The sequence below is a fragment of the Daktulosphaira vitifoliae genome, unplaced genomic scaffold (genome assembly GCF_025091365.1).
Source record: "Daktulosphaira vitifoliae isolate Bord-2020 unplaced genomic scaffold, ASM2509136v1 Scaffold_5, whole genome shotgun sequence".
NCBI classification, from domain to species: domain Eukaryota; kingdom Metazoa; phylum Arthropoda; class Insecta; order Hemiptera; family Phylloxeridae; genus Daktulosphaira; species Daktulosphaira vitifoliae.
In genome coordinates, this window is record NW_026099576.1 from 30,421,036 (window position 1) to 30,444,250 (window position 23,215).

At 26.7% G+C, this 23,215-nt stretch overlaps 3 protein-coding genes across 3 annotated transcripts in view; 1 reads left to right on the plus strand and 2 right to left on the minus strand.

Moving 5' to 3' along the window:
* The window catches only part of LOC126907119 (uncharacterized), a 13,277-nt gene extending 4,082 nt beyond the window's left edge, over positions 1–9,195 (plus strand). The window contains exons 2-10 of the mRNA XM_050688196.1: positions 1,008–1,249; positions 1,326–1,615; positions 4,766–4,978; positions 5,034–5,327; positions 7,295–7,519; positions 7,590–7,919; positions 7,985–8,188; positions 8,528–8,744; positions 9,112–9,195. Of these exons, the coding sequence (XP_050544153.1) occupies positions 1,027–1,249; positions 1,326–1,615; positions 4,766–4,978; positions 5,034–5,327; positions 7,295–7,519; positions 7,590–7,919; positions 7,985–8,188; positions 8,528–8,722 (1,974 nt within the window). The 5' untranslated portion in view covers positions 1,008–1,026 and the 3' untranslated portion in view covers positions 8,723–8,744; positions 9,112–9,195. The remainder of the gene's footprint in view (positions 1–1,007; positions 1,250–1,325; positions 1,616–4,765; positions 4,979–5,033; positions 5,328–7,294; positions 7,520–7,589; positions 7,920–7,984; positions 8,189–8,527; positions 8,745–9,111) is intronic.
* A 1,416-nt stretch (positions 9,196–10,611) lies between these two features.
* On the minus strand, positions 10,612–13,041 carry LOC126907121 (thymidine phosphorylase-like). Its single transcript, XM_050688199.1, has 7 exons — positions 12,709–13,041; positions 12,373–12,642; positions 11,817–11,975; positions 11,630–11,748; positions 11,408–11,570; positions 11,121–11,342; positions 10,612–10,954 (listed from the first exon to the last, which is right to left on the minus strand). Exons 1-7 carry the CDS (start codon positions 12,821–12,823, stop codon positions 10,665–10,667), a joined length of 1,338 nt encoding a protein of 445 aa, XP_050544156.1. The 5' UTR covers positions 12,824–13,041; the 3' UTR covers positions 10,612–10,664.
* A 3,143-nt stretch (positions 13,042–16,184) lies between these two features.
* LOC126906891 (UDP-N-acetylglucosamine--peptide N-acetylglucosaminyltransferase 110 kDa subunit-like) lies at positions 16,185–23,085 on the minus strand. Its single transcript, XM_050687814.1, has 7 exons — positions 22,854–23,085; positions 22,710–22,792; positions 22,490–22,625; positions 22,406–22,424; positions 19,075–20,221; positions 18,034–19,002; positions 16,185–17,925 (listed from the first exon to the last, which is right to left on the minus strand). The coding sequence occupies exons 1-7, from the start codon at positions 22,854–22,856 to the stop codon at positions 16,785–16,787; spliced, it is 3,498 nt and encodes a 1,165-aa protein (XP_050543771.1). The 5' UTR covers positions 22,857–23,085; the 3' UTR covers positions 16,185–16,784.
* Positions 23,086–23,215: the final 130 nt, after the last annotated feature.

The window sequence follows — 23,215 nt, forward strand, 5'->3', positions numbered from 1 at the left end:
TTATTATTCATTTGTATGTGATACCTATTTACTAAATACATTTTAAAATGTAATGTTTTTTGTGATAGAAATAGCCTTTATAAAAATTGGCGCGGTAATGATATGTAACATTACATTTNAAATACATTTTAAAATGTAATGTTTTTTGTGATAGAAATAGCCTTTATAAAAATTGGCGCGGTAATGATATGTAACATTACATATTATTTTATATAATATATAATAAANTATGTAACATTACATTTTATATTATTTCGATCCACATTTAAAACGATTCATGAGAGGAATTACTTAATATTCCATTAAACCAATTTTGTCTTAGTTGGCCTACATTCTATTATACGTTTATTACTACAAATAGTTAAAAGGAAACCAATTGTATTCCAGTTGTTATTAATTTATAAATAAAGTATTTTATTTGCTTTTCTCTCGTAACACTTTGTATTGTACAGAAATTATATCAGGACAAATTACAATCGAGTAAAAGTTTAATAATCACACAAGCTGTTGATTTATAAGCCTTATGTAGTATTAATTTACTGTATTAAATCACTACTCCATTTGTACTTGATTAATTTTTTAAAACTATTTCATAATTAAGAACGTCCTAAGGCTGGAACGAGTAAAGTCCACTTAAAAAATCCCAAGTTTACTTTATATACTGCGATTTACATATATTTCAAAAACGGTACGCATTTTTATTTGACAATTAATGAAGTGAAATCAAGTAAGAAATACTTGTACAGTATAATCGCTGTGATAATAAATGCATAAGTGTTCTATAGTGTAATAAACAAATCATACATAGGTTAGTTGAGGTACTAGTAAATGTAATAGGTATAAATACTTCACGTACGTTAACATTTTGAAATAGGATAGATAACAACTAATGGGAGTGTAATTGCTTTTGTGCGGAAAGCATCAAAAATGTATTTATAGGCCCGCTAAAATAATTATGACTCAGCAAATTGTACAGAATTCTGTCTAAATCTTGCAATGTAAATCAGGTGGTTTCGATTATTACACATGTACTACCAATTACGGCGTAGCAGACGAAGGAAATCAAATCATATAAGAATAACGTTTAAAAGATATTCAACATTATGGAGACTGATATGCAACACTTTCATGAAAACCATCAATTTCATTATCAGTGTACCGGTGATTCTTGTACTACTCCTCGTAATGCCAATTACATTAATGTTCAAATGGATCGTCTCTTTTGTCCATCGTATCGCTAGTTTAGGAGGTTAATTATTGAAATTTGATTTCGACTGTTGTTACTAAAATTTAGTAAGTATATTTAATATACTTTGTAATTAAAGTCTTAGGTAATCTAATGAGCAATGACGAGATACGTTGGCTGGGTGATAGTTGGTCTCAATCTACAGTGTTTGTTGTATTTGTTCTCGATTCTGAGATTGAACTTGGCTATCTACAAGAATTGGTAACCAAAAGAGTATTGTCAAAATGTCCGCGACTGAAAGAACGGCCTGTAGTGCTTACAAATGTTTTTGGGAATTCTTATTGTTGGATGTCCGAGGGCGACTCGTTCAACATAAACCACCACGTCTATAATATAAGCACACGTCCGATGGAAAAGAGGGAAATCCAGGTAACACATAATGACTATATATCTATACATTAATACACATCTCAAATGGTGAACTAGAACTTGGCATTTGCTAACCGTTGTAACAAAAGAAAACAAAAACGTTGATTATTACGAAATATACAAAGAATTGTATGTTTCTATAAAAAATAAAGATGTAAAGCTTAGAAACAATTCTAATAAATTTATTCATTCTTATTGTTATCATATTAAATATTAAAAAACTTTCATTTTTTATGCAAATTTTAACGTTAAAACTTTTTTAGGTAAAAATGGATTAGACTTAAAAATATTTTGATGAATATTTTTACGTTTTTTTAACACCAAGATGTCTATATATTGTCATAAATAAACATTTACAAGTATAAATATATAAGTTTATTTAAAAAAATTTAAATATTATAACAATAACAGAATATTTTGATAGAGCAATAATTAATATTCATAAAAGGATTTTTTCAATTAAGTATATTAGCACATTTGAATAATAAAACATCCCAATAAAATTAAAAGCAATAAATATGTGAACCAAGTTCTAAAAACTGTATCTCTGAAAGCAAATTAAAAAAATTAATTTAGTAGTGTTTAATATGTATATAAACTCTGCTGGTTTATAAGTTAACATTGTCTAAATGCAATGTTTCATTTGAAAAAGTTGTTCTCCATAGTTTTGTAATAATTAGTTTCACAATCAAACCAATCTTTATCTTCGTCACTCTTACTAGAACTGTCGGTCAATAGCCAGCTTGTCTCATTTTCGGTCCTCGAGTTAATACCTTCCGAGTACACGCGTTTTTGTCTTTGATCATCCTCCGAAAAAACCTGAAAAATATTCTTCCAAGAAAGATAATTTTCTTTGGCTTTAGAACATGTAACTTTTGATTCTTTCCATATACGACTTACACATTTTTTACTTTTATTTAAAAGTGACTTAGAATTTTCCTTAACAGAAAAGCTTTGGGCTCTACAGCCAATGGATTCCTCAGATTCGTTCGTGAACAAATCATAATCATGTTGTAGACCTTCGTTTAATATAGCCGAAGAGCGACATTTTGGAGCTGAAGAGCTTTTTTTCGTAGTTTCTTCGAGAGAAATTAATCTCGAATATTTTCTCCTGGAAATATAGTCTTTAATAAACAACGGTACCAAATATTCCTTTAGACGTGGACGGTCCATAGGAGATTTCGCCGTACGTTCAGGACTCTCTTCCAATCTTGAATATATTTTACCTTTTTTCAAACATTCAAATTTTCCCTTGGCGTTTTTCCAAGGAGAACCAAATTGATTTCTTAACTTGAGAGACGGTGTACTACGACCGTTAGAAGTGACAAATCTGTCCATTGGTACATGAGAACTGTCAGCAACTATATGATATTCATTTTCATAATACATGGTAAAATGTTTTTTTCAGAATAAATGCTCTTAAATAGTTTCGTTTTCAAAAGAGATTAATTATGAAAAATTATAAAAAAAAACTTGATCAAAATCACGCCAAAATTGTTTATTCAATGTAAATAAACATTTCCTCGACAACCTATTAAATGTTTACACTTTATTTTTACTAGCTAATGTAATCTAATTTTGAATTAAGTGTATTAATAGATGGGATTTTATTAAGTTACATATAAATAATAATATATACAGTTTTTCCAATTTTTTTTGTTGTACAGTTGATAAAGGTTTAAAAATTATTTCCTTTTCATGTTACATGTAGTCTATTATTATTCATTATATATTTAGTCTACAACTTAATTTATATGGGCCAACATCCATATTAATATTACTGATTAACTCGTATAAGATATCAAGAAGATAGTTCTAAATTTTTACCAAAGGCAGTGACTTCGATTTATCAGATATTTTTCAATGAAAAATGTGAAACTCCAAAAGCACATCAAAAGGTTTATTTATTAAATTCTGTGATCCTTTTAAGTTTCTTGAAATTAGAAAATTCTTATACAGAGTTTATAATTATATCTGTTTTTTACGGTAATACAATAAATATTGAAGTGAGCACAGTAATCAAAATTATACACATTTATTTTCGTTAGTGCAAATAGTGTTTTGAACTCAGACGTGTTTAAGTTCCTAAAACCAAAGAAATTTTTCATCACACTGCTCAAAATGGTATACCCGACTTTCTTTTTATCTATTTATTAACAAACAATTATGCATAAAATACATTTATACATATATTTTTTCTTTAGAATTGTGGTATTTCAACTATAATTGTTAAAACCAAAACATATCTACTTCTCCCTAGCCGTTATCCCAACTACCTAGGTCGGCCATCCATATCCCAAACCTTCACTTGACATGATCTCCCACATCATCTACATACACAATTACAGTCTTTATATCACTCCAATTACATCTAATCACCTCTTTTTCGGTCTTTATCTTCTTCGTTGCAAAAGGAAGAATCCAAAACATATTACTATGTTTTGATTAAAATACACATACCGATAACATTGCATACTGTCTTAAATAATAAACGAAACACCGAAAGGAAATGTAGTGTCGATACGAAGATGATAATGAGTTTGCTGCCTGGATATTCACGTACGTGTGATTGTACAGCAGTTACCGTGTTCAGCTGATTCAGATTGGCTGTGGGTGTCGAAAGGCCGTTGTTATAGGAATGGAATAAGGGTAACACTTAGGTATGAGGTGCAGACGAAGTGCAAGACAAAAGTACTCTGAAATGTAGAGGGCGAAAGTAGATAAGTGAAAAAGTAGAATAAAGAATTGACTTTATATAGTAAGACAGCAATAACCGAGTACTACTGAGACTGATGAATGACACAAATCAAAGGGCTGCGTACTGGAATCGACTGACCACGATGGCCAGGTCTCTTGCGTTTAAATAGCAATTTGGATGATTGTTAATTTTTCAATAATTATTTTTTATTGTCAATTCATCAAATGCTAGTAGTGCTGTTTGTGTTTTATTAATTAATTGTTTATAATAATGGAATGGTGAAATATCATTGAGGATGCTAATGTTACCCTAAGGGGTGCAAAGAAGTCCAAGTACCTCCTATTTTTCATTTTTCTTATGCAAAAGTAAACGTTAAGTATATGTGAAAATTTGCTATTAATAATTGTTAGATATCAATTGTAATTGCCTATTAATGTTTAATTTATTTACAGGGATATATTAGTCAATTAGTCTCAAGAGGTTTATCGATTGAAAAATCACCATGGGAGTTGCATTTACTGTCACAAAATAACGAGTCCATGAACGGAAAAAGAGACTCGGTCGTTATATTTATTGCTCATCGTTGTTTGGCAGATTGGATGTCTCTAGCAAAATTATTGTGCACATGTTTGTCAGATACGAAGACCTACTACCATTTATCCGATGTAATTTTGATCGCATTTACCCTATTGTAATTTATAATTAAATGCCATTTTTCAGAAGCCGACAAAAATACGATATTTGACAAGTATTTTGAGGACCATAATGACAGGACCTGCTGAGCTTTTATGGAAAATGATCAGCACCATAAAAGACAACAGCCTTGTTACATCTGACTCGCTATCTCTAAATTACAATGTTAATTGGTCTTGTTTTCAAGGCGCTTTAAGTAAATTAAACCGAATTAATCAAGTTACTAAAACACCTCACAACTACATAGTATTGTCAGCAGTAGCCGGATCAATACATACAATGATGAAATTATATAGAATGGAACAATTGGATAACATGAACGTAAGAAAACTTACATAAGTTTAATACATTTAAAGTTTTTTATGAGTTTATAAGACATGCAAGCTTATATTTTATTGTTCTATTTGTGAGAATCTCAAAAGTAATCGATAAAGTATTTTATCTACTATTGTTACCCATGCATGATGTTAAAAATATTACATATCCGAAAATTGGTACCATTTCACGATTAGTGGCGTAGACAATAAATGGGGGTTTAAAGGGACAATAGCCTCCCTCTCTATTGACTAATTATCACATTAACATCGTATGACTTCAGCGCTAGTAAGAGTATGTGATAAAACAAAAATAGGTGTTCATCTCACACAAGCAAAAACTTATTTATTTCATAAATAATAACAAAACTAATTAAATATAACGGCAAACCTAAGTTTATTTACAATGTTATTCCCAATAAAGGTTACAATTAAGGCGTTATGAATTTTATAACTGCATATTTGTACATTAATTTAAGAATATATTATTGAAACAAATCTAATGAAAAATACATTTACTAATTTTTATTATTGAAATATAAGATTAAGATAGCGAATTTTCGATATTTGTTTCATAGGTTTTGTAAAATTTATTTGTTGCATTCCAAGTGTACGACAATATATTATTAATAATATTTTAAAGGGTTTGCCTTGTTTTCGTTTTGAATGTTGAATAATACAACACGACCTTTGAAAAACGATTTTGGAGTACAATACATCATAGATAATACACGTTGTCAACTTATGACGATGAATAAGAAAAACAAAATTGGTTAAATATAAAGGTATCACTTCTGGCTATTATAATTTATTGCATACATAATTTATGTTTATTCTCCACGAGTTTATATAGTTTTTGGATACTAGGAATACCCAAACGAACTCCAAGAATTTTATAATTAATAATAAATATCAAAATTTATAAATGCACAAATATAATGCATTTTAATATAACTGACAGAATATACCTATGTGGTATAAAAAGTAGTAATGATAATATGAATACAGTAACTGTAACTGCAACATGAGTCATTTTATTATTAAAACTCACTTTACTTTCATAACTAAAGAAACTCTTAAATAAATTAAATCGGCTAATATTTTAAATTTCTATTAGCTGAAGCTTGAGTTTAAAAGTTAAAAAATATATCATCGGTTAAAAGGTTATTTGCTGTAAGCAATAAAAAAAAAAAATAATAATGGTTAATCTATAAAACTATCAAAGTTAAACTATTTTAAAAACAAAAGAAGGCGAAATAATTTTCTGGTTCTCGCCAGAAAACAATTGCAATCTCTGCTAGTGTCTTTGTGACACTTTGCCTTCTTAGAATTAAGTCGAATAACAATTTTGGATATTTAAAACATTAAAATATATATAGGTTAATTATTTTATCATGAACATATTAATGAAATAAAAAATATTAGGAATTTTTTTTGTTTCTTTAAATTATATACTTTTTTCAATTTATGAATTTTAAAGTATTTTTTATGTTAATCATTTGTATACAGAGTGAAGAATTAGTAAGGAAACATGTCAATTGTTACTTATATTGAAAACAATTGAACCCCGTTTCTTTACTTACTGAACACTATGTAATAAGGTTGTCAACTTTACATTTTCAAATAACAACTTACATAATTATCTAACTTTTTTATTAAATAATCTAATTAAGAAAATTACTAGTCGATAACAATTATTGAACCAATATTTCAGAAGTTAAAAATTTAAAGTAATGATTAAAATAAAGGCGTAAGTACTGATATTTTAATAACTAGACATTTTGTACTTTTTTTCTTACCTAAGTATAAAACTATTAATAACTTCTGAAACGCTGATTCTACAATTGTCACCGAGCAGTTATTTTTTAAATTAGATCATTTTCTAATAGTTAAGCTCTGTAATTTAGTATATTGTTATTTGAAAAATGAATAATAAATATAAATAATTAAAAATTTTATTTTTATTTCTTATAGATCGTTTATCCAATTCAAATAGGGAACAATGATTATACATCTCCAGTTCTAGTACAGTTACCTACTGGGATCGAAGGCGCCATTCCAAGATTATGGTTCACTAAAAAAGCAATGAAAAATATGTATCGATCCGATCAGTCGCTGCTACAAGCAATTGTCTCTCTATTAATGCCTCTCAATGCATCAGGGACTAGAATGCTGTTATCCGAACTTACTGATAATTTGGTAGGACGAAAACATTAAACGTAAGAAAAATAAACAAAAAATATATTTGATTAGAATTTTATAACTATAGGCTAGCGTTCAGTTCAGTTGGTTAGCTGGTCCTAGATCAAGAGTTTTAATTAAAGGATCACCATTGAAAACTGTTTATTCTATCTTACCATCTCAGAAAAATATTGGCGTGTCGATATCGGTGTTTATATATACTGACGATTTATTTGTTAGTGTTGCAGTAGACAACGCCATAGGGGAGGCATTCGGCAAAACTTTGTTGAAAAACATTAAACAACAAATCGATCAAATGTATGAGTTACTGAGATATAGAAGACTTTCAAAGGATACCAAGGTAATTTCATCGTTACCCAGTCATTTTAAAGATTTGGCAGCGATAACTATAAGAGACGTAAGTGGATTTTCTATTTTATCTTTTTACATCAAAGTATGATACTGACGATGCGAATTTCACAGTTAGTCGTAAAAATGAGAGACATTCAGTTGCAGCTTCAAATGTCAAAGGAATTAGGTGCTTTCGACGACGATGCCATTAGGTACGTAAATCAGCTCAAAGAAGAGTACTTAACATTGCTCCGGGAATTACGCAAGAGAAAACAAATTGGTCAAAGGAAAGGAATATTTCAAACGTGTAATTTTACTAAATATTGTACTGACATTGTAAGTAGTGTGAAAACCTTTTTTGGCTGAAATCATTTTTTTTGTGTAATCGAATAGAAAAAATAATTTGCATCGATAATGTAATAATCAGTTATGTCCGATTTTTTATATATGGTGTTATAACATTAATAGACATGTCTTGTTGTGTTTTTGATGCAACACAAAATATGTCCAGACGTTTTTTTTGTCTGATGAAAATTAAAAAAAAATATACTTGTCTGGTTGTTGCCCCGTGATCTTCAATAATTCAATAACTCGTGATTATTACAAATGACAATATAGCATTGAAAACTGTATTTATTATAAATATATTAATTGTTCTTTAACATTTACCCATAGCTCGAACGTCAAGTTGGAGATACTTCACCGTTGCAGACTTCAGTAAGAGTCAGAGAAATGAAAAACTTATTAGTTACACAAACTACTCAAGAATACCGACCAAGAATACATATTTGCAGAGCTGAAAAATACGAAAAAGAGAATTTTTTAAGTCTACCGAAAATCCCAAGGAAACCAATAATCACTCAGATATAATTTTTTTCTGAGGAACACTAAGGTTATAATTTTGAGTGCTTCCATGTATCTAATTTTTTGTTTGTTTATTTAAATTTCTATCAAATTATGAATAGAGCTTACAATGTGTTCATTTATTTTTGTCGATAAATAGTAATGCTAAAATATTTTTAACGGTAACGTTATTTGAAGTTTTAATAACATGTTTGTAACTTAAAATACATGTTAAACTTTGTAGAATTTTACAGTGCCTACATTGTTAAGTAAATATTTAATTGACAACAGCCTCTGTTTTGAACTTTAGCATTATTATCTAAATTATTTAATGGTATAGTTTTTAAATTTTTATTGTCCTTAAATAAATTATTATCCTAGTGTAATTGAAACATTCTTATTTGATGTGTTTATAGAGTTAATGGATACTAAGACCAATTTTATAGAAACTTATGCTCACAAAATATGAAATTCCAATTAAATATAGCTATAAACACCAATTGTTACTTTTTTCTCACTCTAATTTTATTTAAATGTTGTTGTTTCAATTTTTTGATCATTATTATAGAATTAGGTAAAAATATTAAACCAAATTGTAATTTGCAGGGTTAACTTGTTTTAATTGTTATGAATTCACGGTAAATTATTGTATTTAATAATTTGTTAATTGTGTGTTTTATTAGATGTGTAATATAGTGAAAATGCTCATTATTTTTAACACTTGGGTCATCTAGATAATCATTAATTAAATTTCTTGTTAAATTTGTTATCTATTACTTAAGTTTTACAATAAAAATATATTAGAAAAATAGGGGTCAACAATGGTCATTTTATTGTTTTAATTTAAATTTTTGAGTTATAATTAACCAATTATTTGAGAATCAATTAAAACAATAATTTTCAAAAATAGATATAGACAATTTTAGAATTTTACACGGGTAATAAGCCAAATAATTTTGCTGTACTTCATCATAATAATTGTTGACATATTTAGTTGTAATAATTTCAATTTTTATAAATTTATTGTTATAAATTTTATAAACGGATCTAAAAAAAAAAACAATTATTTTATTTTTTATGTATCTTGCTATAAAATTGTCGAATTTTATTTATTAAACGAACAAGTATATGACAAAATTTCTAATCTTTTAACTTATATTTAAATGTTACCAAATTATATATTAAGTTTAAAATTTACTTTAGATTAAAACATTAGAATTGTGATATTAGTTTATTGTAAATACACCATATGTATAAGAAATTTCAAATTATTTAAACAGTATTATAATATTTATTACATAATTTTATTGATAATTTTGTTTTCATTTTGATAAAACAGGTCAATAAAGTAAAATAAATTATTTTATATTTTATATTAAATTTAGTCACTAATGTAACCAAGATGTTTGAGTTAGTTTATATGACATTTAAAAATATTCCTACTTTTTGTTGACTTAAAAATATAAAAGATCACGTGAAATAATATTTTTGTTTGTTGAATTTTGTTTTATTTATAGAAAAAACACAAAGCACAATGATCCTACAAATAAATTATTATGAACTTGTTTGTCATAGTGGCTGGTTTAACAATACTTATCTTTATATTTTTTAATGTTATTAAAAAACAACATTAGGCAAGAACTTGTCTAAGCATATGTATAGTATTCGATAACTAATTAAGTTATATTAATTAAATTCGTTATTTTTTTATCATGCAATAATATAATATTGTAATTAGAAGAGAAATGTTAGCATCGATAATTCTTTTACGCCTGTAACTTTAAATAATTCGTATTTCCTGTAGAATTTAAATAAATAAAATAAAATTTTCTAAACACATTATAATATTTACAGATTAGGATAATAATTATAGCGAAGAGGTAACTTATTAACAGTTAAATATCAATAAAATTAGATCAGAAATAAAATAATTGTATAATAGTTAAAAATTCGAACATTTTTCATTTTTTTATCCATCGGCTAAATCTATATAATCTAATATAATATCGTTCACTTCCAATGAGGGTTTTTCTAATATTTCTATTGATTTTTGCAAATCTTCAACCAATTTTTCATTTAATGATGTATTGTTATGATGCAGGTTCAATATGACTTTTCCTAGGTCAACATAATCTCCTTCGCTGACGAGTAAGTGAACGCCTACGCCTGGATCGATTTTTTGTCCGGAGAATTGTCGTCCAGCGCCCAATACATTACAAACTTTAGCAATAGCCATACCATCAATAGACTTAACATAACCTGTTTATTAACGACTGTCTTAATAGAAAAAAATCAATGTAGCTAGGTATTAAATTAATAAAAGTATTATTAAATTTGTCGTGGATCCTATTGAAGTATTATATAAGATTCAATAAATTTGTTTTAAAAATGATTCTTAAATAGTTAAATAATTTTAATATATTACCCGCCGTTAATGATTTGATTTCTTTTATATTTTTGGCCATGGGTAAAATTGATGTTGGGTCACCATAACAGAGTTCTTCAGCTACGCTATCATAAATTCCTTGCACTACTAGCATTTTTTTAAATATTTGTAACCCTGTTCCATTGTTTAATGCATCAGCTATGATCTTACGTCCTTGTTTAAGAGAATCCGTTTTTTTTGTCATCTGTAGTAAATGACTCCCTGTAATTTTCAACTTAACAATAAGTATAAAATTTCAAAGACTTAACATAATACTAAGTAATCACCAATGTGTTCAATGATAGTTTGTAAATCAGATGGTCCTTTACCCTTTAAACAATCAATTGACTCGATAATCTCTAAGGAATTACCAACATATTTTCCGATAGGTGCCGACATTCTAGTTAAGAGTACTCTACAATTGATACCCATTAGTTTAGCAACGTTTATCTAAAACCATAGTAAGATGAAAGGTTATTTTTTCCAATTATATTTTATTTTTCACGAACAAACTGTTCTCCAAACTGTTTTGCGCGCTCGATAGAAGTGAAAAATGAAGCATTTCCGACTTTCAAATCCAATATTAAGTACTTAACTCCAGCTGCAGCTTTTTTAGAAATTATTGAAGCTATGAAACAAATCCTATTTTTAATTTTAAATCTCATTTCTTATTACAAAGTGTATGCTATTCCATACATATAATCAACTTATCGTTGTCAACTGTAGCAGTAACATCTCTAGCTTTATAAAGAACTGAATCTACAGGTGCTAAATCATCAGATCCTACTATAAAACATCCGAATTCGTTTCCCATTTCCAACAATTTTGCTGGTTCATAACTAAATGCAGAATATCCTATTAAATTAATAAAAGAACAATAAATAAAGAGGTATATCTCTAGAAAAAATACGAGGTTGTTTAATGCTGATAGCCGTTTTTAAGAACTACTATTCAAAACTTTACGAAAAAATGTCTAAAAACCATAAGATTAAGGCAAGAGAAGTGAACGCTTATGTAAATACATAGAGTAATTTTTTTTATTATAAGAGCTTTAACATAGATAGAATTTAAAAAAGTTTTACTAAAATTTAAATTTCCCTTAAAACATTTTTTATATTTAATAACATGATTTTCTAAATTTTTGGGTAGCTAATTTCATTTTTGTGAGCTATAACATCCAAATTTCACCCGTGACTTTTATGTTAACCCCATAAGCATTGAATTTGCATTTGAAATTATATAAATTTTATACCTGGAATACTTTCTAATTTATCCAAGGTGCCGCCTGTAAAATCTAAGGCTCTCCCCGATACCATAGGTATGACAAAATCTGCAACAGCTTTTAATGCTGGTACTAATGGAATAGATACTTTATCCCCCACTCCTCCGGTACTATGTTTATCCACAACGATTTTTGATGGTCCATAATCCAAAATAAAACCGGATTCGACCACGGCTTTTGTTATGACCCTGACTTCGGTATTGTTGATATCATTCAAGAAAAAAGCCATTAGCATTGCTCCTAAATTAATATATAACTTTAAAAATTTTTCATTGATTCGTACCATATAAATAATCAAGTACTCACCTATTTGACATTGATCTATCGCATTTTTCACTACACAATCAACAAAATATTTTATTTCTTCTTCTGTAAGTTCTTGTTTTAATGCCTTTTTTTTTATAATAGATACGATATTCATTTTAAAATAAATAACTCAACATAAAACAAATTATTTTAAGCAATATGCACTAATAACTATTGATGGGATAATGCAATAAGCTACACACTGAACAAAGCTAATTATTTATGGAAAATATTAAACTTGATAATGAAATACACAGATAAGTTGTACATCTATTTTTTAGTTGGCTTGCCTCTAAAATTTATTGAATGGTTTTTACTGCTCATAATTGAAATGAAATTACTTGAATGAAAAAAAAAAACTTTTGATAACTAGTAAGAGCAATGATCCACTATATTATAAACAAAGAACAAAGTTCGTGTTTAATAAACTGAGCACGCTTAATATAAATTTTGTGTATACACAGCAAAAATATTACACCTTTAAGTCATGATACTCATAAGACTCATATCAAAAATGTATTTTAATGCATAGTTTAAATATACTCTATAATAAGGTTTAACACAGTACTTACTATAAAAGCTATTAAATAATCGTTATATTTAAATTATAATATAAATGTAATAAGTGTAATCATTAATGCTGATTTCTCTTAAGAGTTATTTAAATTTAATAGCTAATAAGAGAAAATAACCTATGCATAGGTTATTTATTGAGTACATATATATTTACTTTATAAGAGATTATAGCATACAATGTTAGTTTAAGTTTTAGCTTCGATGCGAAGCTGAGAAGGTATTGGTTTTACTATGATGTGTTTTTTTTTTTTTTTTTTTTTTTGTTACCACTTTTTCTCAGCTCTCACCGAACGGATTTCTTTCAACGATACGTCAAAAGATCACAAATCGTATCTAGTCGAAGACATTACCCTTAAAAATTGAAAAAATTTCCCTCGTTCCCCGTAAATGGGGGAAACCTCTAAAAAAATTACAAATCAANCCCTCGTTCCCCGTAAATGGGGGAAACCTCCAAAAAAATTACAAATTTAAAAATCGCTAATTTTCGAAATTTTTTCAATTTTTTTTACTAAAAACTGCCGTAACTTTTTCAAAAATAAACATATGAATATATATTTTTTTTCATAGATGCTTGATGTCTTTTCCTATCATTCAGTATATTTTTTTTGTAAATTTGACCTTTTTTCTGCCCACAGGGGGGGATTTAAAATGACAACTTTTTCACAAAAAATTAACTTTTTCAACTTAACTTTTGAAAATGTTCCGGAAGGTCTGACACTTTTATATATATCTTAAATTAAAGCTAATGTAATGTACTTTAATTTGAAAAAAAAAAATTTGACCTCTGGACTTGTCTTCATGGTGAAAACGGCTACCGAATGCTATTTTTGTGTGAAAATTTTCGATTTTATTATTTATATTATATTTAACTTTATAATGCTATAACTTATTGAAAAGTTTATGGATCCACACAATTTTTTTATGAGGAATAATATTTTTTAATAAACCTTTTTTCATTCGACATACTTTATCTTAATCGAGATATTAATAAGGAACCAGCAGATCAAGTAGCTTTTGGAATAAAACACCAATTTTTTTAAAATTAAACACTATCTAAAGATTTGCATCGAAGCGTTTATTTTTGATAGTGATTTTAATCACTGTCAGATATCATTATACTTGATCCAATTATGCCACGTCACCACTGTGCCGCGACCCCCCTGTGCTGGGTTTTTTTTTTTGCTATTAGAATGAATATTATGTTTTATATAAATTCTTCTCTGTAACTTATTTAAATGTAAACAATAAATGCACTACCTTACAACATCAAAATTTTATAATAAATAACTTCTTGATTATTGATGGTAGTTATTTTGTTTTAATTCGATGATACTTTGAGGCAAACGTAAAGGAAACAAGAGCGACAATTTTTGTGCAAAAGTTGCTATTTTAAATCCCGCCTTGTAGGCAAGTAAGGAATCAGATTTTGAAAAATGTATAATAAACGAAAGAAAAACATCTAAGGTTTCAATATCAAAAATAATTATTTTAATTTGTTTACTTTTCAAAAAGTTTTTAGTATTAAAATATTTCATGTTAAACAGTGATTTTTACATAAAAATTAAATTTTTTGCGTTAAATTTTCCCACAGAAAAAAAGTTGTCGGGACTAATTTTTTTTTTGAACTTATAGTATTTATCATAAGCTTTAATTTGACATGTATTTAGAGCTCGGAGTATTTGCGAAACATTTTCAAAAGTTAAATTTTTGTGCTAAAGTTGCTATTTTAAATCCCGCCTAGTAGGCAAATAAGGAGTCAGATTTTGAAAAAATGTATGATAAACGTTCTACTTTTTACTCGTATTTTTAAACATTTAAACCCCACTTGTATCAAAGAAATAGGTCAGATTAAAAAAAAAATGTTGGATATAAAGTATATATATAATTTATTTAGAAACAAAAATTTAAAGTTGAAAAATAAAATATGAAATCATAAATTTTTACACCAAAATTGCATGTTTTTTAACTATGACAACCATTTGCACGTAAAAAACATGACAATTTTTTTTTTAACTTATAGTGCATAACATTAGCTTTATTTTAACAAATGTTTGGAGCTCGAAGTATTTAGGAACATTTTGAAAATTAAGTTGAAAAAGTAAAATTTTTGTGCTCAAGTTGGTCACATTTTCAAAAAATTTAAATCATACAAAAGGGAAATATCTAAGGTTTCAATATAAAAAAGATATGATTTGTGATCTTTTGACGTATCGTTGAAAAAAATCAGTCGTGAAAGCTAAGAAAAGTTCACAGATACAAAAAAAATTGAAAATAAACACATCATGATAAAATTAATACCTTCTCAACTAAAAAGTTACCTCAATTGTTTTATTATTTAAAGTCGACCCTCAAAAAAAAAAAAAAATAGCAACTTTTTTCAAAAAAATTACATATATTCAATTATGCAAATATTTAATTAGCATTTAATATTTGAGTGAAATCATACAACATGAAAATTGTTACTTAAATTTTTGTATAATTTCTTCGTAAAAATGACTATACTAAATTATTGATTATCAACATTGATGATGTTGATAATCATTGATGTTACATCATACTAAATTTAATTGTTATAAGTATCTATTCCTATATTATAATTTTAAATAATAAAACTTGTAATTAAGATAATTAAGGAGTTAGGAGTTAAAATGCTTTAGAAATATTCAATAATTCCTTCTAAAAATTAAACACTGTCTACAGTTATGTATCGAAGCGTTTTTTATGTTAGCGATGATAATCCAACTGTGATACTAACCGTATTACTTAGACTTATTCCGCATTCCCACTGTGCTAACATGTTTTATTCAGAAAAGTTTATGTTTTTAATTAATTAGTTCTTAACTAATTAAGTTAGTTTTTAGCTTTTATGTTTTATACTTTTAAAGATTTTACGCGAGGTATACTTAAACAATTACCTTTTATTAATAAGTTTTTATAACATATACTGGATAATTTTGTTTCAAAAAAACAAATACTTATCATAACAATAAATAATAAAAAGAACTCTGCTAACATTGGATTAAAATATATTTTCTCGGACCAGACCCTGATTTAATGAGTTAACCTACTAAATTTCCTAAAGACAATATAGCTGCTAACCTTATTTAATGTAACCAAAACATATTATTGCAAAACTCTTTTAAATATTGTAAATGACAAAATGTAATAATATATATTTATATATACTTTAATAAAGACTCTAAAACTTAGTGTTATTTACAACATTAAATCTTATAATTGATAATCATTTATTTAATATCTGGAGTTATAAGTTTAATTTATGAGTCAACAAAGATTATAAATTGCAATTAATATAAAAATTATTTTTTATGGTAGAGATTACCAATAAAGATAATAAGTATCTTTACAATCATAATTATTGCTTGTTGACTTATATTTATTTAACAAATTGTCTTCTATAAGATAAATTTAAAAGAGAATAATACTTTAAAAATTGTTTAAGTTTTATGACAATGCAATATGCTATTCTTTATTCTATATTACACAAGACCATTTAGGTGTTTAGTTGATTGTTCAGTCACATATTTATCCCATACATTTTTGTAAAGTATTTCTAATTGATCAGAATAATTTTTGCAATCAAAAAGTTTGCTTTCTGTTCTTAATGTCCAAATATTTGCCCGTACAGATTCTAGATATTTCTTATTAATGCCTAATTTAGTTGCAATAGAGATGTATTCAATATCATTATTTGCAATAAGATCATTTTGTCCCAGTGTTGTTAGTTGTGAGGCTGCTACTCTAGATGAAAATGTTTTTCCTTTCTTGGTTACAACAGGTATACCTGCCCATAAAGCATCTAGGCAAGTTGTATGTCCATTGCATAATGGTGTATCTAAAAATATATCACCTAATTGGGCACGTCTCAAGTGTTCTTCTCTTGGCACTAAATCACTAAATATTATACGAGAAGAATCAAACTCTAATTCTTTAGCCGATTTTTTTATATTCTCTTCTGCAGCTGCTGGAAAACGTAACAACCATAAAACAGAACCAGGTACATTATTCAAAATAGTAATCCATAAATGTAAAGTATTAGGATCTATTTTATATAACTGACTAAAATTACAAAAAACAGTAGCATCTTCAGGTAAATTATACTGTTGTCTTGTATAGTACTTCACAGTTTGATCAGAAAGTATTTGAACACTGTACATGGACTGAGTAGTACTGTTAACTGGTAAATTTAAATGTATTTCCTTAGGACTATTTTCATTAAAATTATTTAGAGATGAAGTACTTAATTGTACATCAGCTCTAACGTCAGTTATAATACGAGAATTTAAATTGTTGAATATTTGTTTATGATCACCAGTATACACTGAACGATTTAAATATACCACTTTTTCAGTGTAAAAATGGAGTAATTCTTGAGGGGAACATATTACATCTGAGATAAAATAATCCATAAATGGTGCACCACTTGTACTTGGATAACCTAGCCACATAACTTGAATAGGAGCAGGTCGTAAAGCAAAAATTTCATTACGAGCACCTCTAGTATAACCATTCATATTTACTAGAATGTGTATACCATCATTATAAATTTGATTTGCAGCTGCAATTGAAGTCATATAAGATATATCCACAAAATAATCAGCACCCTTAGAAATTTTATACCTAAAAATGTAAAAATATTTAAAATTAAATTATTTTTCATATGTTTCTCAAAAAATGTTAATAATAATTAAATACATGAAAACTTTATGGATAAACCAAATGAATTACCATGAAAATGAATTGTCACTTGAGGATAAAGAGTAGCAATAAACTTCAACTTTATTTCTGTCGTGAATACTTGGTATGGTCTGCATTAGTTGAGATGTTGGATGATCACCAAAATCTGATGATACATATCCCACACGAATACGATCATCAGAAGTTAAACTTTTTGGATGCTCATACACTTTATTGTTTGATAACTTACATACTTTCTTAATGCAAAGGTCTGCATGTTTTAAAGCAATCTGTTTATGAACATCAGGTGAAAAGTCATACAATATGGAATGATGTGGCAATAAAGAGGGAACTTTGTTCTGAGAAAGTTGTTTTAAAATAATATCCTTCAGTTTTGCATTACGAACTTCATAATTTGACCAATCACAAATATATTGGAGGCATTGTACAAGGTTACAATAAGCATCAGGAAAATCTGGTTTTATTTTAAGAGCCATTTCATATGAGCAAATTGCTTCATGATAATTTTCTTTATCCTTATTGATAGATCCTATATTAGTGTAGGCAATAAAACAATTGGGTTCTAATTGAATAGCTTTATTAAAACATTCAATTGCTTTTTCACCTTCTTTCATTTCAATTAGTATATTACCCATATTAAGATATGCTTCTAGTGATGTATTATCAATTTCAACTGCTCTTTTGTAATGAAAATAAGATTGATTAAGATCATTCATTTCTTTATACAATATATTTGCCAATTCAAAATGTAGATCAAAAGAATCTACATCATTATGATCAAGAATTTGTGTATAAAGATCAACAACATCATCTAAGTGACCTAGTTTATGTTTCAACAAAGCCAAGTTATGAAGTGCATTTAGATGATATGGCTCAAGTTGTACAGCCATTTTGTAATATTCAATAGCTTTTTGAGTTAATCCATTTGTCTCATAAAGTAACGCTAAATCACAGTAAGCATCAGGAAAGTTTGGTCTCAACTCTATGGCTTTTCTATACCTGTAAAAGAATTGAAATTTAATTATACAAAAAAAAAAAAATACAATTATGCCAGAGGAATTTTAAAATTACCTAGGAAAAGCATTGCAAAGATGTCCCATCATATATAATGTTAAACCTAGCTTCCAATGACCATCAGCATTATCAGGATTAAAACATAAACTAGTAGTGTAGGCATTTCTAGCAGATTCATATTTCTTAGAATCAAAATGCATGTCCCCTAAGGATATTGCTATATTTGAAGCATTTTTAAAGTCTTTTTGGACTTCATAAATTGCAATAAGATATTTATAGGCAATATCATACATAGGATCTAGTTCTATGCAGTGTTTAATAGAGATTTCTGCTTCTTTGTAGTTATTAATTTTTGTAAAATAAATTAAGCCTAATTCCAGATGTAAATCAGCATTTTGAATGTCTATTTCTAAACATTTGGTAAGATTATCAATAGCAAAAAGAGGTTTATCATCAAATAAGTAGGCATGTGCTAAATATTTTAAAGCAATAGTATTATCAGGTGATAGATTTATAGTTTTTTGTAAAATATCAATAGTCTTTGTGTAATCATTGGATTCTAAATAACAGAGTCCCAAATTAAGCCAAGCAGATACTGACTTTTCATTACATTTCAATGCTACTTCAAAGTGACTTATAGCTTGATCAATTTTACCATTATTGAAATATAATGCTCCTAGATTATTCCAAGTATCAGAAAAATTTGGTTCAGTCTTTTTAGCCAATATATAATGATATTCAGCTTCTTCTAATTTATTTAATGAAACAAGTAATTTTCCAAAGTTATTTCTCACTTTGTATAATTCTGGTTTGTAAGCTAGAATCATAGAATATGCTAAAGATGCTTGAACTTTATCACCAGCCAAAACTAATCCTTCAACATAGTTAATCCAGCCATCTATATAACTTTTTTTAAGGCAAATTGCTCTATAATAACATTCTAAGGCATTTCCTAATTGACATTTCTTCCAATATATTGATCCAATGTTACAAAAAATTTCGGGTGCATTAAAATTTTGTGTCAATGCTTCCTTCAAGTATTTAAAAGACAGATCATATTGTTTGCACTTAAAATGAACTGCAGCTAATAAAATAAAAGTATCTAAATCAATTGGTTGATGTGATAAAATTTCTTCACATAATTCTTTAGTTTTGGTAAAGTTGTCTTGAAAGTACTCCAATTTTGCAGTTTTCAAACGCTCAGCTATTAAAATGATAAATAGTACACAATTAAATCTAAGATTAAATACAGAGTGATTGGCTAACTATGTCTCACATAATATCTTTAAAAATACAATTGTTATAAACAATTTTTTTTAAAGTCATTATGGATCTTTAATAAGGTGTTACAGAAAAAAATTTAAATTTCTACCACCATCCTTTATGTTTAAAACTTATATCAACTTCATATTTTCAAATGGCAACCCTATCTTTTTTTTATATCATTAAATTTAGTTTAATAAAAAAAAAAATATTTTGAAAAATTTTTTTTTTATTTTATTTAATATTAAGTGCTCTATGGCTCTCTAAAGTTTGAGGTTTATTAAGAAAAAATCATAACAGACTCGAATGTTATAAATCGTAAATTGATAAGCACTACCAGTTTTAAGTAAAGACTACCTGCGATATCAAAGTAAATGGGTAGTTCTATCGCTACATAAAATAATAATGTAACAATGTTGGAAAAAATACTACATTTTTTCTTCAAATATCGTAAATATTAAAGTATTGTATCTTGTTTAAAATTCATATTTTTTATGTTTTGCTAAACATTTTTTTTTTTTATAATAAACAAAAATATATAAAAATAATATGGGGTTGCCGTTTAAAAATCTGAAGTTGATATAAGTTCTAAGTATAAGGGATTATGATAGAAATTTAATTTTTCTTGTGAACAGCTCATCAAAGATCCATAATGATTAAAAAAAAAATTTGTTTCTTACACTTGTATTTTGAAAGATATTACGTGAGACATAGCTAGCCAATCACTTGTATAATATACAAATCTTAAATATTTTAATAAATAAATAAATAATTTTATGTAAGAATAAAAGAAATTCAGCTTTTTATTTAAAAATCTAGCATTTTAATTAAAAAAAAGAAATTGTATTCAAATGAACTAGAGGGTGATACATTTATCATAAATAACTTAATTAATCGGAAAATAAAAATAATTAATATAATATAATTAAATAATGTCTAATATAATATATATAATTTTTCATCTGGATACATGTTTTTTTCAAATTCTTAGATATTAAGTACTTTTTCAGTTCATCCCTTATAGTTTATAAGTAAAACTGGATTTATGAGCAATTATAAATTTTGTTTGAGGTTTTTTATAGGACCCAAATTTTGCTAATTGGAATATACGGTAGTGTAGAAATATTTTTCATTTTAGGGGAGAATAAACCTCCTTAAAGACACTCAACACTTTAACCTCAGTTAAATAGCATTAATAGTTTACAATATTATTAATTTAAATTTGTACTTGCTGATGATGTGTTTGGAATTATTTAACAAAATTTATAAATATATATAAATTTGGCTTTTACTTATTACTCATCAACTTTATTTTTTATATGGCAATATACATTAACCACTAACCCATTTATTAGATAATGATCTAATTAAGAAAATGACTGATCAATAACCATTTTTGGATCAGCATCTCAGAAGTTATTACTATTGTACAGTAATGGCTAAAGGTAAAGTAAAGGTTTTACTATTTTTATCCCATGTGATTCCCAGGTGTAATTTTCCTATTGTCAGTAACAACTTTTGGATCAGTATTTTGGAAGTTATTAACAATTAAAAGTAATGACTGGGGGTGAAGAGTGAGTGCTGTTGTTTTATAACTCGACATTTTTAGGTCATACCCTTTCTCTTATTTAGATATAAATAGATCAATAGCTCTTAAAATACTAGTTCAAAATTTATTATCAACCATCATTTTCTTAATTAGATCATTTATGTAATAAATAAGCCAGTTTATTATGCATGTTATCATTTCAATAGATAAAGATAATGCCCTTATACCTTATAAGGTTGGGTTTCTTTTGCAAGTATACTGCTTGCAAGAGTGGAATATTATATTAATTTCATTATACAAAAACCTTTTTTTTCTTTGTCACAAATGATGTAATAAAATAATATTTTTATTATGATAATCTATTTAAAAATTAAACCAGAATTATCTGATTCAATGTTTAAATTATAAATAACAATCAATATATTTAATTGCTTCTTATTAATAATAATTCATACCTAATTATTTGACAAACTAATATAAAAAAATAATTTAATGTACTAATATCTTAACATTAATTAAATTACTAAAATTTTTAGTATAATTATATATATATATATATATATATTGATTACTTACTACACTGTTCATCATACTTCTGTAAAATCAAAGGAGATAAATAAATATTTATTCACACATTTTTTTAAATTATTTAATACTAACTTGAATTGCTTTATACAGTTTAGCTAATGGATCACCATCTAATGACAAGGAACTAGCTTTACTTAATGTTGTTCCAGCTAAATCTTTTATTTGAGAAAAACCTAGCTGTTTGAATTCTCCTATTATTTTTTCATACCTACAATGAAAATACGTATAAAATACAATAGTTTGTAAAGTTAAACTATGAGTTCCTTAAGCAAATATATTTAAAAATACTTACTGTACATTAAATAACTTAGATAATATTTCAGCAATAATTGTAATAGGTGCCTCACATTTTATATGTTTTTCACAAAATATATCCTATAATGGTTTAAATAATATTAAGTAAATAGCACATTGTCGTAAATTAATAAATTGTTACCATTTTGGTATTAACGCTAAATTAAAAAATTTTCATGTATATTCATAAAAGAATACTTAAAATACATAAAAGAAATAATTCACATTTTTCAGAGTGAAAGAGTCTATTGACACCTATGCGATAAATAGTTTACTAGAATTGGACTTTAAAGTACAAATTTATTTTAAAACAATTATTCTATTATTTAGTTAATCTAAAAATATTAATATAGTATATAAATCGTCTAATATAGTATTTAAAATTTTAAAAGTTAGTGAACTAAGTTAAAAATGTTAACAGAATAAACAAAAATTCATACCGCTAAATCTAGAGATAACGGCATGCATAGATAATATGCATATTATATATGTACGGTTTTGATA